At 50.9% G+C, this 18,805-nt stretch overlaps 1 protein-coding gene across 5 annotated transcripts in view; it reads right to left on the reverse strand.

Annotated features, from left to right (window-relative positions):
* The window catches only part of Dock1 (dedicator of cytokinesis 1), a 461,323-nt gene that overhangs the window by 383,529 nt on the left and 58,989 nt on the right, over positions 1-18,805 (reverse strand). For 3 of the 5 annotated variants that reach the window (XR_013427043.1, XM_078024303.1, XM_078024295.1), the window contains exons 6-13: positions 18,469-18,617; positions 14,405-14,540; positions 13,321-13,478; positions 12,157-12,238; positions 11,617-11,752; positions 6,716-6,788; positions 3,681-3,823; positions 11-136 (exon numbers count right to left, since the gene is read on the reverse strand). Coding sequence is in view for 4 of the 5 variants with exons in the window: in XM_078024303.1 (XP_077880429.1) it covers positions 11-136; positions 3,681-3,823; positions 6,716-6,788; positions 11,617-11,752; positions 12,157-12,238; positions 13,321-13,478; positions 14,405-14,540; positions 18,469-18,617 (1,003 nt within the window). In the remaining variant the exon portion in view is untranslated. The remainder of the gene's footprint in view (positions 1-10; positions 137-3,680; positions 3,824-6,715; positions 6,789-11,616; positions 11,753-12,156; positions 12,239-13,320; positions 13,479-14,404; positions 14,541-18,468; positions 18,618-18,805) is intronic. The other 2 variants (XM_078024305.1, XM_078024310.1) reach the window with 1 other exon arrangement.

Below are 18,805 nucleotides of genomic sequence, written 5' to 3' on the forward strand. Positions count from 1 at the left end.
CAGTCCTTACCAGGCATGATTATCTCCGGAAACCCTGTTTTGCGAGCCACGGCTGTGGTTCTGTCCACCAGATGAGGAAACTCTTTTCGAATCTGATGGACATCTCCAGGAAGTAATTTCAATGTTACCCACAAACCTGGGAAAACAACAGATGCCAGGGTCACATTGCATCTTGCTCATTTTAAGAATACTTCATGACAGTGACTTCAATGAATGAGAGTTTTAATTCACAATTCAACATTTAAAGGCACAGTCAACGTCCAGGTGGGAGGTACTTAGCACAGGGGAATGACCTGCCAGCTGGGAGGCAAACTCTGCCTGGACAGGGGAACCCTCAGGAGCAGCAGCTCTCACGCTTCCCACAGGTGCCCAGGGCCAATGGCTCTGCCTTCCCCCATGGGTGCCCAGGGCCAATGGCTGGGCCCTCCCCCATGGGTGCCCAGGGCCAGCAGCTATGCACCCCCCACAGGTGCCCAGGACCAATGGCTCCTCTGAATCAATATGCATGTGAGATAAACCAGAAGGAGCATGGACTAGGAATGGACCCAGAAGGCTGACCTCTCCCAGAACCCCAGAGAGGCCACCAGCAAGGACTCAGAGTTGGATGCATAAGGCACTGGCAGCTCTCGCCGCAGTGAGCTGCAGAGCGGGGGCCACAGAGACACTGTCATAGCTCAGGACAATGCTCAGGCTGCCACTGAGCTCTTGCCTCCCAGAGGGAACAGGAGACTTTCAGCCCTCGACACCAGGACAAAGGAGCATCCCACAAGGAGTGTGGTGAACACGGGCCTGGGCACAGGGAGTGCGCCCTGAATACACACCCAGGGGCAGGCCCGTGGGCGGGAGCATGAGGACATGCAGAGGCTCATGCGTCAAGGGCAGGAGACGCAGCAGCTGCTGTCAAGGACAGTGCCTGTTCCCTAGGTGCAAAGGCAGCGTCACTGCCCGTGGCACACTGAGGTGCTCACACAAGGCCCAGAGCCTGGCCTGCTGCTCCCCAGCTGCTCAGCTCTGGGGGACCCATGAGCCACCACGGTATCAAGGTGTGCTCCTACTGTGTGTCTGTGCCTGGGCCCCTGTGGGTGTCCTTGTGTGCGTCTGCGTTGTCTATGGGAGACAGAGTTTGTCAAAGGAGGGAAATAGAGCCAACGGAAGAAAGCCCCCAAGACCCACCAGGGGATGGCACCCAAACAGAGGCACATGTCCCAGGGCTCCAGACGTGCACTGCACATGGTAATGGACCAAGAAAGGTGACTAGGAGCCCACCATCCACCCTGGCACTCACTGCGTCTCCTGCTTTGCACTAATTCACACAAAAGCACCTGAACTAGCACCAGCTCTGGCCCTGCAGAAAAATTATGCAGACAACCCTTCCAGGGGCCGAGCACTCCCTCTCCTGTGTCCCGGCACCGTCACCCGTCCAGGAGACCACACCTAAGAGCATTCGTGCTATTATGAGAAGCCCTGCCTCTCCAGCACCTTTCCCTGCTCACAGACACTCAAGTATCTGAGCTCACAAACTCAAACACCAGTGACCGGACTCAAGGGTCACACCACCATCTAAACAGGGAGGCTGAATGTTCTTGGTTATATTGAGCTTTTCTAAAAACACCTTCCTCAAGAGAATACGAGGCCAATATTCATCAAAGAAAAAGCACATTTGGGGTTGACATCTGCTTCATCAGAATAACTAAAAATGAAAAGAAGGAGCACCAACAGGTCTCAAACACGGGAAGCAGGGGTGTGTGGGGGAGGGCGGGGGACACTGTCCACTTCAAACCCCCAGTACCTTCGGGTTCAGAAGTCAGAATAATTTGGGTTGATTATAAAAGATTGTGTCACTGGTGACAAGGACACATTGATGAAACCTAGAACAGACCAAGACCCCAAGACAGGAGCCTGAGGGACAGGGGCCCCAGGCGTGTGCCCAGGAGACGAGGGCCACGGGACCTGTGCCCAGGATACTGGGCATGAAATACTCCCGGTTTTGTACATCAGTGTTTTCCTCCCTGCTCCTTGTGTGGGCACCTGGCCAGGACCCAGGTGAGCAGGATCAGGGCCAACCTGGGTCAGGACTAATGAAAAACAGACACCCAGCCGTGCCCAACAGACCCAGCGGCGGGCTCAGGGGCACTCCCTGGACCATCTCTCTCAGTGCTCTCTGGAACGAGCAGGGTTCACCTGGGCGGGCCAGGAAAAGGTTCAGTGAGGAGGCTGCCGGGCATTCCGACTCGGGAAGACACCGCGGTCTGAGGGTCTCCTCTCCGTTCCAGCTGTGGCTTGGAGCAGCCCCTCCTCCCAGGGTGCAGGCACCAAGTACCAGCCCGGTCGCTCTCTGGCTTCATGGATTTTGGCCGTGAACCTGACAGAGGCAGGCTTCCGGGCATCTGTCTGAGTAGTTTCCTACTGGCCTGAAACCATCTCCACTTCTCCTGGGTGACTTTGTCATAACTGTTGACCGAAGCTCAGACGACAGGGAAAGAGAACCTGGAGGTCCACAGGGCCTGCTCCAGGGCCAGGGAGGACAAGCAGCCAGGGCCTGCCCCCAACACCCAGCCTGTCCAGCTCCAATCTCCACAGCTGGACCAGACCCCTACTGGGTGGTTTTAATTAAAGTGCATATTGCCATGGCTGGTCATTTACCAGGGACCAGGCCTGGGTCAGCTTAAATGTTCATGAACTCTCAGGATTAACTTTCAGGGTGGGGGTTGGTTCGCTGCTGTTGTGGGCCGAGATGGGCAGGTCACACCAGCTCAGGGTCCTCACAGAGACCTTAAGGGCCCATTTCTCCAGAACACTCTTCCAGTGGGTCAACGTTCTCCTTGAGAGCTGGCACGGCTATTCTGGAGGTCTGGTGACTGCAGGTAGCTGGACAGGGAGGCAGGCCCTCCCTCAGCCCTGCCCAGGTGATCCAGGACTGACGTGAGGACGTTCCCACCTGTGTGGGGCAGGTCAGACCCAGGTTACAAAGGTGCTTCCCCCGGGGCAGGAGGCAGGCTCCTCCAATGGTCATCTCCTGGCCAAACCGAGGGCCCAGTGTCTCCACCCAAGCTGACAGGGGCCAGCTCTGCCAGCAGAAGGGCAGCTCCTGGACACATCAGTGTGGGGTCAATGTTGGTGCTTGTGGGACAGAGAGGGGGAAGGAGGATAACTGAGCAAACAGAAGGGAGGGGTGCCAGTCCATCAACAAAGCCACTTTCCCAGGGGACAAAGGGGCAGCCCTAGAAAATAGCCAGGCAGTGAGTTGCACTCCACAGGGGCCATGATACAGAGGACAAGAGCACATGCCTGGGGGTGAGGGCGGTGTCCAATGCCCCTTTTCCCTACAGGGAAGAGGGAGCTGCAGCCCGCGGGTGGGGACCGTATGAAGGATTTTGTTCTAGGGCAGATAAGAGGAAGGGCTGGACCAAGGGAGGAAACCCGGTGTTGGCCCAGCAAAGCAAGAACCCGTGCCGCACTCAAGAAAAGATCAGTCGTCACTATCCTCGGGGAGGCTGGCCTCCAGTGGTACTCAGGAAGGTGAGCAGCAGGACACTGCAGGGGCCATGCATTGGAGACAAGCTCTCCAGTCCCGGCACTGTCACCACTGCCACCACCACGTCGAGCTGACACACAAACCAGACGGCACCGTCCACACCCCCAGAGGTGGACAGCAACGGTAACCAAATGGAGATACGTACCCTGGCCCTTGTGGTTGACCTCTTTGGCAGCGATGACTTTGTTTATGACAGTCTGCAGGAAGTCGTTCTCCCCTGCCACCCTGGGTGAAAAACGGGATGACATGTTGAGCGGCTTGTGTCGGGTGGCGTCGTCCAACGCGAGCCTGGAGGGCACGGGACGAGCAAGACCACAGGAGACAAAGGGCACGAAGACCCGTGGGTCCCGGGAACAAGGGAACACAAGAGGGCAGCGTCCCCGAGGGCCAGAGGGTCGTCATGAGTCAACGCAGGACAGAGGGTGGGAGACAGAGGGCAGGTGACAAGAGAAACAGGGAAAAGCATCGATCAGGAAATGCTGAACCAGAGAGAAGTCAGGCCAACCAAGGCGCCCGCTCCCCAGGACACCAGCCGCGGCTCAGGGGCCCCCGGACCACTGAAGGGCTGGTCCGAGGGCCAGGGGACTGAAAGGCACCCCCACAGCCACTTCTCCAACTTCACTAACTCCAAACACAGCCTGGGTCACGGGGCAGGTGGCACAAAGGGAAAAGCAAAATCAAGAGCCCCCACCCCGCTCAAGAAGAGACCCCCGAAACCTCATGGCTTGAAGAAGCTTCCCAACCTGCCCCTCTTGCACTCCACAGACCCCAAGTGAGGTCACGTGAGACAGGGAGTACACTTTAGGGAACACAATCGGTGACAGCCACATCGGGGAGGGAAGCCGGGACATGGCTAGGAATGCAAACCAGCAGGTCGGGCCCTACAACAGGGAGCCGTCCACAGGGCTGCAGTGAAGGAGAGGGAAGCTGAGCAGGCAGCAGGTGCCAGCAGGAAAATCCTGTACCCCCCGCCCGGCCCAAGAGGAAATGAGAAGGAAACAGACACCATGTGCAGAGTGTCCAAAATCAATTCTGAAGCAAAGTCGCCATTATCCATCACCCAAGCCACATAACTCACGGGAGCTGAGGGCTGTTTTTAATTTACTTCACCAAGTAAAAGAAGAGAGAGAGAGAGAAAGAGAGAGAGGAAAGAGAGGGGGGGAGCGAGGGAAAGATGTGCACTGCGCTTCCATCCCTAAAACCAACCCTGTGAGATAATAAATCAGTTTTAATGGAGCAAAAAACGGTTTCATTAGCATGACATTTCCCAAAGAACTGGTTTCATTGCTTATTTTGCTATTAAAATCAGGCTGCTCTTTTGCTTCTAACACTGCAAATATTAATCTGTATATTAGTCTTCCTTTAATGGAGCAAGGAGTCACAAATTACATAAGAGATAAGCATGTAATCATATTTCTTAAAATCGACGTTCACTACAAGATAAAAAAGATGGCGCCATGCACAGGCCAGCTCTGGGAGCTTACGGCACAGCCTGTGAAGGCTAGAAACTTGAAACTCCAAACACTCTAACTTCTCAAACAGGGCACCCCAGAGCACACTAGCCAGCAACAAGTCACCTTAGTTTAGCAGAGCATTGGGGCTTCAGGAAGCTGACATGTCACACAGCAATCAAAACAGCAGGGGCCCCATTATTTCTCAGGGGAACAACAAGCCCCTTAACTTCATGATTTCACAAAAGTACGTCTACGTGTTACCTGCACTGGGTGGCCTCACTTGCTGAGGAAGCTTGCAGACTGCAGGGCTCTGCCTTCATGAGCCAGCTCACTGGTGGGCTCCCGAGGTAAGGACCCAGCCACGCTCCCTGCAGTGGTGGGAACGTGCTCCACGCGCCCAGCACGGCAACCGCGAGCCCAGGGGCGGGGGGGCCTGAACACTGATATGGAACTAATGTGATTGAGAAGCTAAAGTTTTAATTCTATTTAATTTTAATTAATTTAAATGGCCACACGGGGCTAGTAGTTATCACACTAGACAGAAAAGTGAACTGAAAGCATTCAAGTCCCCAAAGCCCTCTGCCTGCAGTTGTGCTGGGAAGATGTGCCACCGGACCCAGCTGCAGCTGGGGAACATAGCGGCTCTGCCATCCCCCCTCTCCAGGAAGCTGCAAAGGCCTCCATTGGGCACTGCAAGAGCCTCGGAAGCTGCTGGACAGAGCACCTGCCTGCGCAGGGAGCGTGTGCCAGGAGTGCAGCCCAACCGTGGGTCAGGAAGGCTGCGGGGTGCACAGGGAGCCACAGTCCTCCTCCTCCACCCAGGACAGGGCTCCTTCCACAGCCACTTGCCCAGCCACCCAAAGCCCCTCCACCGACTGCTGGAAACGATGTGAACTTTGTGAAATGAAACTTGTCTCCAGTGTGAGATCCCTTAAAGAAAAACAAACATGAAGAGGAAAGAGGACAGAGAGGACCCCACAGGTCACCCACCTGCACCGTTCAGTCTGACCTGGCAAGCTAGGGGAGGCCGTCTCACCATTTACCTAAGTGTTCCACTTCCTGCCCCACCTTCCTGAAGCAGAAGTGTCCCTGGGGTGGCCGAAGACCCTGACTGGGCCTCGTCTGCTTCTGTCACCAAACACCACCAGTCCCTTCACATCAGAGACTCCACCAAAGGCACTTCCCTCAAGTGCCTTCCCATGCTCCAGGCACCTCTCCAGAGACAGAGAAGTGCCCGGCACCCGTAGACCCTGAGCAGAAACCAGGATGGGAAACTCAGCAGCGTCACCACATGCTGCAAAGTCCTATTCCTCACTTTACAAAGGAATTCATCATCATTGTGTTTGGTTTTCTATTTTAAAAACAGCAAACCTCTTGTGATGAATTTGAAAGTATTGTATTTGGAAAGTGCAAACTGCCACCAGAATAAATCAATTATGTAAAGAAACATCCACACTCAGAGTGGAATTGTAATTCTTCTGATAAGGAAATTCAGAGAACACATATAGAATCTACTTCCAGAAGCATACACCAACTTTTACCCAGGATTCTATCACTACCAAAAATTCCACGTGCTGTGGCAGTGACTACACAAATCTTTTATGATTGTGAAACAATCTATCCCTCTGTGGGCTTCACGTATAACGTCATCACGAAGGTGATTGATCACTACAAATAGGATTTCCACACTGCAGGTGGCGACGGGCTTGGACCGCTCCATACTTACGGCTGAAAGGGAATGAAATGCTGCTTATCTTCATCGTCTACTTTTCCATTTATTATATCGGTTACATCCATCACTGTGGACGAGAAAAGAACAGAGACTGTCTTACTTCAGTGCAATCATCATAGGAAGTCCACCAACCAAGGACCATCAAAATGTTCTGACCAACCATCACCGGAGCTTCAAGTCTAAAGACTGCCCTGTTTGAAAGACATGAGGTCATCTCACAGGGTGGTCCAGTAGGGCTGGAGCGGAATGGTGGAGGTCCCCTGACCCTCCCTCACCCACCATCCACCGGCCAATAGAGCTGCAGATTCCGAGACATCGGCGGTGAGGATGTTCTGTGGAACAAGGGGCATCAAGAAGTGCAGGAAGGACAGACAGCCAAATGCTATCTTTGATTTACTCATTTAAATATAACTTAAATATCCACACGTGCCAAGTGGCTACCCACCCTTAATAACATCCCAAATAATAACACAATCAGCCAGGGCTACCATCTACCAGGGGCCTCCACATGCTGGTGCCAATGCGAGGGGGACACTCACAGAGAATCCTCAGCCACCAACCATCCAGCTGAGCAAACCGCAGCCACAGACAGAACTAACCAGCACAGGAGCCCACTGTCTGCCTGCCTCCTGCCTTGGTCATGACAGGCTGAACAAGAAGAGCCAAGAGCAGCCCCAGAGGGCACTGGGCACCTTCCCTGTGCAAGCCCACCGTCTGCCTGCCTCCTGCCTCGGTCACGACAGGCCGACCAAGAAGAGCCAAGAGCAGCCCCAGAGGGCACTGGGCACCTTCCCTGTGCTCTGCCTCATCCCCCACACCTGGCTAAAGATAAGAGAGCAGTGCACCTGTTTGCTTTCCTAACTTAAGTCCTCCCCTGGTGACCAGCATCCCGGGTTGAAGTGGAGACCATGTTCATTTCTACACGGCTGACCCCCCCAAAAGAGCTCCGGGACTGCCGGGCAAATGGAAGCCCTGCCATCCAGCCCTTGCTTGCCCTGCTGTCCATCTCTTGCTGGGTTTGGTGGAGCCCCAGGGGTCTGTACTGTGTGTCCTACTGCACCAGTGGGACGACAGGTGGAAGAGCCGCGCAGAAGCAGGTGGAAGGAGCCCAAGTACATCAGCCATCGAGAAGCAGCTGCACAGGAGGTGAACGGCCGGAGCTCAAGGCCCACCTGGTAGGCTGTGCCAGCACTGGGCACTGTCTGTGGTGACTGGACTACATCCAGCACTGACCAATGCTAAGATGCCCATCTGTGCATGGAGACATTTTAGCACCATTCAGAATCATGAAAGGAAGCTCACTCAGCAGGCACGAGCAGAGAGAAGTCAGTCTGAACCTGCACGCCAGCCACAGGGGTGGCCTTGCCGTGTGCCTCTCCAGGGTCACCTGGCTCAACTCACCAGCTGATGGGCCTCCCCAGCCATCTGACCCCTTGCCCTGTCCCCAGTGCCCAAGTCTGCACACACTAGGCCCAGCAGCCCTGGTAGGAAGGCCGCCTGCCCTGGCACCCATCAGCCCTCCTCCTGCTCCTCGCCTCAGGCCCTCGAGCCCCAGCCTGGGGACAAAGCCCGAGACCAAAGAGGAATGGAAAAAAGAAAAAAAAAAAACCACCAAAAGGCCAACAATAGGTCTCTGATCAGATGTGTCCACCTGGTGCTAGGGATTCAAGGCCCTCACACGCCAAACGTGTGCTCTGCCTCTGAGCTGCACCCTCAGCCCTTGTTTGACCCGATATTATTTTTTAAAACTATGGACCACAAACACAGAAAAAAAAAGAAGAAATTAAAAAAACATGCCAGAATAACCCTGAAGAACTTCCGATTGTGGAAAATTAGGAATGATTTATTCAATTATGCTTAGGTTTCTCTTCAATGAAATTTCCATAATTTCCTACAATTGCCTATCACTTTCACATTACCAAAAGGTTTAAAACAAAGAATGTGACACATTATTTCCGATACAAGACAAGACACACAGGCCTAAAGTCCATGCACGCTTCTCTCCAGGAGCTGGGTGCTGTTGCACAGACAAGCAGGGTTAAGTCTTCCTGTAGATCTGGGCAGAGCACGGTGAACACAAGTCCAAGGCCCTCCTCAGCTATGAGAGGGCTCTGTCCTCCGGGAAAAGGTGTTGCTGGGGACGGAGCTGCAGGGGTGGGAAGCCTGCACCCCAGCTACACTGAAGAATGGCACGGAACGAGGGGGACAGGGCAGCTGGGAGCCACGTATTGTGCCAAAAATCTACACAGCCAAGTCACATGGTACAACGCATCACCCCTGTCCCAGGGCACAGTGGCCATAGGAACCTGGAAACTCGACAAGCAGAGGCTCCGGTTCTTAACAGTACTTATGAAACATACCAGCCAAGAGGTCCTTAAAACCCGGCCCTCTGATGTGACCTTGGAGGCCACAGTGCTCATGCTAGGACCCAGGCGAACCAGAAGCCAAGTAAGCAAGCAATTGCTGGGCAGCAGAGGGAGCAGAGGCCCTGCTGGGAGCCCCTGGAACCAACCTTCACAGGCCCAGGCCTGACGTGTCCCACCAGATAGGACAAGGGCCCCATGACCAGAATAGCAGGAGAGCCCATGCTCCAGAGAATACGCGCAGAAACAGGCCAGTGAAGCTAGGGATGGCCCAGGCAGGCTTCCAACAGCCCACAGTGAGTGAGCACCAGGACACAAGACAGAAGAGGAAGAAGCCAAAGACCAGGGTCGACGGGAGGAGCGAGGGGCTACAGGAGAGTCACCATGAATCAAGGCACATGGCGGTGGAGGCCTTGCAGCCAGTGGCCCACGCTCCAGGGCCTAGACACCGGCCATGTCTCTGTAGACACAACATAGGAAAGGCTCCCGGGGACAGGGCACCACGTCAGGGCAGGGTACACCTGGGCTTCAGCAACTCCCAGAGAAGCCTCGGAGATGGGGGCTGTGCCCTGACACCAGACCCCACCACGCACCATCAAGCACATTCTGAACAGCGAGGCCACAGCGAGATCCCCAGCCCTCACTCCCTAGGACATTCCAAATGTCAAGACTCAAATGCCGAAAGCTGAAGATGTTCCAGTTTTAACCAAAGGCGGGGAGGACCACAAGTCTCCATCGAGACTTCGTCTTGGCATCCCAAACCTCGCTGTGTTCTCACAGGAACTTTGCAGCACACTCTCTGGTATCTAAGAACAAGAGAACCCCCGGCATCCATGCTGGAAAGAAGCGTGAGTTACATAACTTGTCAAAGTTTCCTCTGACTGCTTCAGGGAAGCCTAATACACCTAAGACAAAATAAAATATTTTCTTAAAACAAACATGGGCCGGGGCTAGGACATAGGTCAGTTACTCAGTTGGTAGAGTGCTTGCCCACATGCACAGGCCCCAAGTAAAACCCCCAGCACCACACACACACAAAAAGAATACCATAGCAGGAGAAAAGAAAATGCAAACTTCTGAAAAATTACAGGCATCTCAACTAAACACGGGAAAGGTGCTACAGGCTCTGAAAGATAAAGCAAGAATTTTAAAACATGTGTTCGAGCCATAAGGGATGAGAATGTGACGTGCCCCATGCCAGTCCCCCCGGGGTCTCAGCGAGGCAACCCACCCTGACGTTTCACTCATAAGCAGTGAACTTCCTCGTGGTGCTTCCAATAGCAGACCAGTCACCTGGCCTCTCGCCGTTCATCACTCTTTATGAAGTAGGAATCATTTGTTTAAAGAATTGATCTATTTCTCTAAAAACTTCAAGACCACAGAGGACTTTTTTTTAATATTTATTTTTTAGTTTCAGGTGGACACAATATCTTTATTTTACATTTATGTGGTTCTGAGGCTCGAACCCAGTGCCTCGTGCATGTGAGGCAAGCGCTCACCACTGAGCAACAACTCCCGCCCCACAGAGGACTTTTAAGGCAGTGAAACTGCTCTCCATGGTCCTGTTCTGGTGGACATGGGACATCATTCCTCTGTAAAAACCCCCAGAATGCACAACACCGAGATCAGACAGCCACGTCAACTCCAGACCTGGTGAAACAGTGACATGCCACTGTAGGTTCACGGTCAGACGAACACAGCAAAGGGGGGAAATGCTGAGGATGGGCGAGGGTATGTGAGAACCATTTTCTGCCCAATTTTACCTGAACCTAGAGCTTCTCTAAAAATAAAGTCTATTCCAAGAGGAGAAAAGTCTCAGCTCTGGGATGCTTGGTCACGGTAAGGAACGTGTTCCAGCTGGGTGCCAGGGATCGAGATGTTCCCAAACACTTGTTCATATGATTCCCCAACATCACAGAAAGGACGTGAACACACCTCAAGAGCTGGGTAAGGAATTCCCTATGACCATAAAATCACTTTCCAAAATTATTTTTTTAAAGTGACATCAGAACCTCCGGGGACACTTTCCACAACAGAGATGACTGGTCTTGCTTGTCTTGAGATGTCACCAAAAACAACCACACATGATTTAGAATTAAGAAGGGTTAAAAAACACCAAAGGCCCTGTGTCCAGCAGACCCTGTGGGCTTGGTGCCTGACTCTCCTCCTCATGACCCTGTCCACGCCAGTCCACTCCTGAACCAACCGCCAAGTCCAGAAATCTTGAACCCGACCCCTGCCAGTGCCCAGCTTCTCCAGGGGCCAGGAAATGGGTCAGGGTCTCTCTGAGGAAAAGACACGATCTGCTTTCAACCAAATATGTTCTATTTACATCTGAAACTCAGGCACCCCAGCATCCGGAGCTTACAGGTGGACTAAAACCACCCAGAAAAAGGATGACGGATTTTTTTTCTCTCCACCAGAAAAGCCTATAAATCAAAGCTGCCCACTGCCCAGAGTTCAACAGCGGCTCTTGGTCAAAGTGAAGGTGATGATCTTAAACTCTCAAGGAGAAAGAGGGAAATGGATTACCCGCCACTCCAAAAGGTCGCCGCAGCCCCGAGGTCAGCTTCCTTGTGTTGCTGTCCCTCAGCTCCATGCGACCCACGCGGACGATCTGACAGACGAAACTGATTTTCTCCCTTTTCAGGTCTTTGCTTCCAAGGTCCTAGAAATATTCATTTCCATAAATCATTTTGAAGAACCATTACTCAATGCAAGTCCAATTGAAAAGGACAGTGAAGACACAGAGATTCCCTTCCCAGAGCAGCGTCCAGCATTTCAGTGCTAGTCCCATGACAAAACGTGATTGAATAACAATAGTCAGTGACTGTTAAGGGAACTTGAGATCGAAGTTTCAGAGACGTGCTCCACGGTAATGGGGCAAATCTCTGTTACAGTGACTCAAAGGGCAGCTAGAGACTCAGAAGGTCCCAGAAGGCATGTTACTCATCCCAGATTAACCTCGACTCCAGGCGTCCCCCCAGATTCATGTGCTAGTGCTGTAGGGAAGTCACTCAGAACAGTATCAGGACGGAGAATGGTCCACTGAACGCCTGCAGGCACACTTACAGTGAACACGGCTCGCAGATTGTGCAATCTGTCTATGTCTTTAGGTAATCCTGAACTTGACCAGCGGACCAGGTAGTTCTCACTCGAAAAAAGAAGAAATAAAAGCAAATTAATTTTCCACGCACAACCACACTGACTCATAATTAGTACTCTGGAAGTCGACGATAGAGCAACCATGGGTCTATAAACACCAACGTCAGCGTGATCCAGCAGCAGACACGGACCACAAAACACCGTGGAGGGCTACATTCCAAGCTTCTTGGGCTTAATGTCATGGAACCATCACAAATGGCATTTCAAACTTTATACTCTGAAAAGCCTATTTGTCAATTTAGAATGGCACTAGTATAAAGTTCAACACAAGGTCTGTACTACACATACGTGCACATGCATACAGAGAGAGATGAACTTGTGTACACACATACACATGACGTGTATATGACAAACAAAACGTGCTGTGAAATACCTACTGTCTGACATCAAGAAGAAACAGAGTCCATCAGAAGTGAGAATAAAGCCACCCATCTGCTCTGTTTCATTCACACACCACATTTTTCAATTCCGAATAGTACAAGTGAAAATACTAATACTCACAGACTCACACCAACTTCCACAGAGTTTAATCCTCATTTTTCCATGTGGATAGAGAGGAAGTTATACTGTGGGCCGAGCAAGAACAGGCGATTTACAGTGTTTTCTCTGAGCAGATGCTAACGGTGAGCAAGCATACAGCAGGTGCCAATCCAGACACTGGGTTCCAGCCTCTTGGCTTGGAGAAACCGCAGTAGGACAGAAGTGGCAAAAATGACATTCTAAGCTCAAAGGTTTAGAAAAGGAAAATGTGACTTTTGGGGGTCTGAACATACAAAGTCCTGTGGTGACAGTGTAGAAAACAGTGCTTCAGCCCAGTCCCTATCACATTACGAGTGTTCCTGAAATCCCTGCACCTCCACAAGCAAACAGCAGCACACATGCAAGAAAACCTGCCCAGCCCAGAGCCCAGCCGAGCTGCCCTCACTGCCCAGAGAGGGCCCAGGGCCTGGCTACTCAGGGTGGGTCAGGTAGCTTTTCTGCTCACAGGCTCTCGGCAAGCGAGGGCCACCTGGGTGGTTCTGAGACCACCTTCCTCACACAGGAGAGACCCTAACCAGCAGGGAGCCCCACCTGATGAACTGGGACTCCACAGGGTCGTAGAGAGACATGAGCACTTCAGCGTCTTCTCCTATTTTACAAACCACATTTTTGAGGTTGACAAACAAGGCCAGAGAAGGGGTGGCAGCAAACTTAGCTTGTCTGTTGATATCCATGTTCTGCTTCTGAGACTGTCAATGAAAAGAAAGTCGACATAAGCAATATTCATCAATAATCTTTGTTTTTTGGGTTTGTTTGTTTGTTTTTAATATCCTCTACAGCATGGAAAAAGATGCAGGAGAAGTGGGCTTGAGTCAGCTAGGCTATTCATGTTATCTTTTCCCTGCCCCCACGAGTTCTCAAACCATGGTCCTACGTTTCAGAAAAAAACAGCACCCTATGCAATGACCCCGATCTCACATCAATATGCTGAGTATTTTCAGAGACAGAATTTTTAAGTGTCCAATCAATGACCTAGAAATGATGAGCACAGGTGTAGTTGCACATTCTAATTAATGTTTCCCTCATTCGAATAAACACTCCCAAGACATTTTTTTGTCATTCTTCATTATGTCGTTGGTATCTGGCAAACGACTAGATGCCCAATGAATACTTGCCAAATTAACTGATGAGCAAATCAAGCCATCAATTTCTGAATATCTACCACATACATGACACCATCACAGAACAGAGAGATGAAAACATCGACCCAACTGGTGCTCTCCACCCTCATCAAGCTAGATGTCACGCCCCTACTGATGTCACGCCCCTACTGTTGTCAGAGAGGAAATGCAGAATCAGATGCAGAATTTAAATGGTATCATCTCCCATCTGACAGATGACTCCACAGTCAAGGCCACTAGGCTCCCATCCTCCCTGGTGAAGCACGATGCTCTGCACATTCCCCCGCAGGCATGAAATCCCCTCGTGCCCTCAGCCGCATGCCTGCCCCGGGCACATTCCTTTCATCCTTGTTGGAAACACACTGTGCCAATGCTCCTTTTCAGGTTCTTCTTTAGAGCCAAGTCTGAGCCCCTTGATATTCCACTGCTGAAAGTGCTTTCTGAAAAATGCTGCCCACGTGTGAATGGCAAAATACAGAGACAGACGAACTTACTTTTTCTTCTTGTAATCTTTCCTCCACTTGTTTAGAGGCTATTTCATGAGCTCGGAAGAGACTAATTGTGCTAGTTAGTTCTGGATCTAAAATGTTCCCATCTTCATCTCTAACCACCAGGTCCAAATCAAGAATTCTAGAAAAACAAAAATTCAGAAGAAGATTTGAATTCCCCACCAAGCAGATGAAAAGATCATAGGAAGTTAGGTTCACCCACAATTATTAAGGAACATAATTCTGTAAGACCACTATCTTTGACTTAAAATATGCCACCGTAGGGAATGTTTTAAATTCCTGCAGTTGTACTACCATCGCAATAGTGCTGGTCTGTCAATGATAATCTGATAGATCTACAAAGTCCAAGAGAAATGTGCGTCACCAGTGCCTGTGGACGGTCACAGCACACTACCCACACGTGTATGCATGCAGTCATGTGCACACCCATGTGTCCAACACACAAAGCTGTGTTGTGACAGCACCGTGGGGTTGGGGAGGTAAAGTAGGGCAGAGACACACCCACCACACCATGCACTCCCAGCCAGGGTGGTGGCACACCTTCCTCCTGCCTAGAGTCAGGTCTAATCCCTACATGAAGCCGTCAGGAGATTCTCAGAGGATGGTTGGAACGGGGAACATATGGATGTTATCCACAAGAACATGAACCAACTCCTGGCCAGATGGCAAACATAGTGGCCAACTTAAAACACAAGCAATGTCTGGCTAATAAATCTGTCCCCTCTACCTGGAGATGTTTTTTGGCAACATTTGCTCTGATTCCTCAAATCCAATGAAACCATTAGGTGATAGTTACCAAAGATTTTACCTTAAAGAATAAACAAAGGCAATTGTACAGCACAAAAGAAATCAAAAGAGCTGTGCCCGGGTGGCGTGTCCTAGCGTTCCTTGCAATGAGACAAGCGAGTCTTGGGGCAGGAAATCAGCCCTGCTCTGCAGATGGGATTCAGTCCTCCTTTGGCAGGTCTAGGGAGCAAGTTCTTTCTGTATGCCCCATGACAAAGCAAGGAGAGCCTCTGGGAGAAGGAAAGGCTGCAGTCATTCAGCAGCTCGATGGGTTACAGGTTTAAAAGGGAAGCTGATCCGCCAGCAATCGCTCCACAGACAAGCTAACACGGGGCTTCTCTGGAGGTCACAGGCCTTAAAGCTGAGGACAGCCTGCCCACAGGTCACAGGTGCTCAATTTCAGTGTCAGGCTGGGCCACTGCACCATTTGGAAGCCAACTGCAAAAGCCTCGTTTTTTCCCTTTTCCTATCCATTGAGAAATTTCTACTGATGGGTAAACAGGACCTACTGGGCCTCACAGTGGCATGAGGGTCAGCAGGCTTTTAAAATAAACAGTCACAAGTTTTTGCACAGCAGAAAATCAGCCTTACTAGTTGCAAGGAACAAACAGACATTTTTTAAAAGCCTTGTTAGGCCTGATAGCTCTTTTTAATGTTTCACTAGTGAGGCAAAGCCCCTCCCTCCCAAATACGACTACTCACCCTAGCTCTGACCCTGCCAACTGGGAGTCCTTGCTGGTGTGGGCAGGGTCAATACAGGGGTCAGTGCTACCATGGGCAGGTCAGTACTATGTGGGTGGAGTCAGTGCTAGTGAAGGTGTGCAGAGTCAGTGCTGGTATAAGTGGGCTGCTATGGGTGAGGTCAAGGCTGGTGAGTGGGTGGGGTCAGCTCTTGTGTGGGTGGGGTCAGTACTGGTGTGGACAGAGTCCAGGCTGGTGAGAGTGGGTGGGGTCGGTGCTGGTGTAGGCAGAGTCAATGCTGATTTGAATGGGTGGGGTCAGCTGTGTGCACCCAGTCAGGGCTATGCGAGCAAGGACATTTCTCCTGCTGGTGCAGCTACACAGTCCCAGAATTAGGCCCCCTGGAGAAGGGCACGGGGGCGTGAGGCTCAGGCCCTGGGCCAGCCTGCTGAGCATAGCCTGCCATGTGGTCCTCACCTAAGTCCTGCCCTGCCAGAAGACCAGGCCAGACCCACCTCAGAGGAGACAGGGGCTCTGGGAAATTATTACCCTGTCCCACAGCAAGCACCTAGAGGAGCCACAGCTGGGACTCTGCACTGGGGCCCCCTCCTGGCAGAGCCCGTGCTCTTTCAGAATGCCACCCAGAAGCAGTCACATGATGTGGGCTGTCACACCACACCATCCGACACCTGTTCTCAGCAAGCCATGCACACCTGGTTCTGAATGCAGAGTGAGTCTCTGTTAGAAGGTGCATCTCACCATGGCAAGGTGACCCGACCCTTAGAGACGGACTGCAGAGACCCAGGCGGTCTTGAGGAGGAGGGTGAAAGTGGAGGGGACCTGCTGACCGCAGTGGGAGGGTGTCTGGCTTGGCCCACCCCTTTGTTTTGCATGTGACAATGTAGCAGTGAGAGCAGGGGAGGGTGAGCCTCCTGCCAGCCAAGTGACAGGAGCTCTCGCAGACCAGACCTTCTTGTGAAATCTCAACTATCACCCAATTTTGTTTCTAGGAATTCCTACTTCAAGTGTGAAAAGTTTCTTAAAGCCTCATTATGAGCAAGATACAGGATTTGGGTTAGAAATGTTACAGAAGAAGGTGTTTCACTTTTGTTTATCTTTTTTCCCAGGAGGCCAGAGACTTCTGGGTATAGAATATGACATGTGGTTGTAGTGAAACCCATTTTAAGATCACCTGCTTAATAAAGCAAACTTTTGGAGCTTTGATCTCGTTTTCTATTGGCGTATTATATTTTGAACTTCTGTTCAGAGACCACCCACTTAATTTAGCTGCAGGAAGCTACCTGAATATGTTGTGTCATAGAACAAGCTAGTTAAGAAAGAAAATATTTCCAACTGTAATTTACTACGTTGATAGGACATATAATAAGAGAGGTTCTTGCCACCAGGGCCACCAGGCTGCTCCATGATTCCTCCAGCGCCCAGTGCCCTGCTCGATCTTCCTAGCCCCACGCATTGGTGCTGGAGTCTACGATGGCTGCATCTAACAGCGCTGTGTGTTCTGTGCCTTTTTCACTCATCACTTAGATGTTTTGACCTTTTTTTTCTTTAATCCCAGTAGAAAGGGGTCCTGGGAGCCATTTGAGAATGTGATAAAGGTCATAGCCCAGGTACACTCAGACACAGAGCCAAGGACAACAAATGTGCACACAGACACTACAGCCACAGACATAGTGCACACTCAGACACACATCAGACACACTCAGACAGTAACGCAGACATCAGAAAACAGAATCTTAAGGAACAGGTCCCGGGATTCTCTTTTCAGAACCTCTCCAAGTAATGCGGATAGGAAAAGCACTTGGGAACCAGGTGACCAGAGCATTTTAAAGACTTTCTGTAGCTTTGACATTACGTAAACAACAAAATAGTTATCAGGTGGGAAAGGACACGGCCTCATTCTGCTTACAGACCTGGAGAATTAGGGTCCCAGCAGCCCTGCACCTGGCAGCAGCTGAGGACTCTTGCTACCACTAGCACATGCTCTCTGAGGGTCCTGGGCAGTCACTGCTAAAGCCATTCAAGTACACCTGGCACAGACAGAGCTCCCACAAGACCCCTCTGTGAAAGAAGCAATTATCTGTGTTCACCTGAATTCAGACCCAGCAGGGTCACATTTCTGTTTGTGAAAGCGGGCATGCTTACCCAGGGAACAAGGCCCTCTAACGTCCATCCCTGCCCTCAGAACCGCAGGACACAGGGTGCTTCTTATTGCACAAGGTCCCCTCACTTCTGGACATAAAGTCAGATACCAAGCCAAGAGTAAAACTTGCATGTCGGAGAAATCACTGTGGGTCTCGCCAGAACAGTGACAGGCTTCTCAGCTCCTTTGCCCCTCCAGTGGGGGGAATGGAGAGAACACTTTCAAGGATGACTCAGCACACTACCGACTTTCAGAATCTAATAGAAAATACTTCATTCTTTTCTAAATGAAAACCATGCCATGATTCGGATGTTAGAAATTTTGCATCATGATAAAATGTAATTTTGGTGTTCTCAAGGCTTATGGTTATGCTATTATATTGGGTAATTTAAGCATGAAATCATCTTTCAAACAAACAAACCTGTTTCCATAATCAATTTTGGCGGTGACTTTCTTCTTCAGTTCTTTGAGCTCATCCTGGGGCAGAGTTCCAGAAAGAATCTGTGATCGCCACTCAATAAGGTCATAGATCATGTGCCGAACGCTGCGGAACATCTCCCTGTTATCTTGCTACATGGGAAAAAATAAGGTGAACCATAGCATTCTGGGTACAAAATAACATTCTGGAGATCATATTCAATGGAAATTTTTTCAAATACAACATGGGATCTATTAATGTTAAATTAAAAAATGTTTTTAGCATGAAATGGAACACATCATATAGAATTTGATCCCCATAGAAATTAAATGTTAAAAAA

The sequence above is a fragment of the Ictidomys tridecemlineatus genome, chromosome 1 (assembly GCF_052094955.1).
Source record: "Ictidomys tridecemlineatus isolate mIctTri1 chromosome 1, mIctTri1.hap1, whole genome shotgun sequence".
Classification (NCBI taxonomy): domain Eukaryota; kingdom Metazoa; phylum Chordata; class Mammalia; order Rodentia; family Sciuridae; genus Ictidomys; species Ictidomys tridecemlineatus.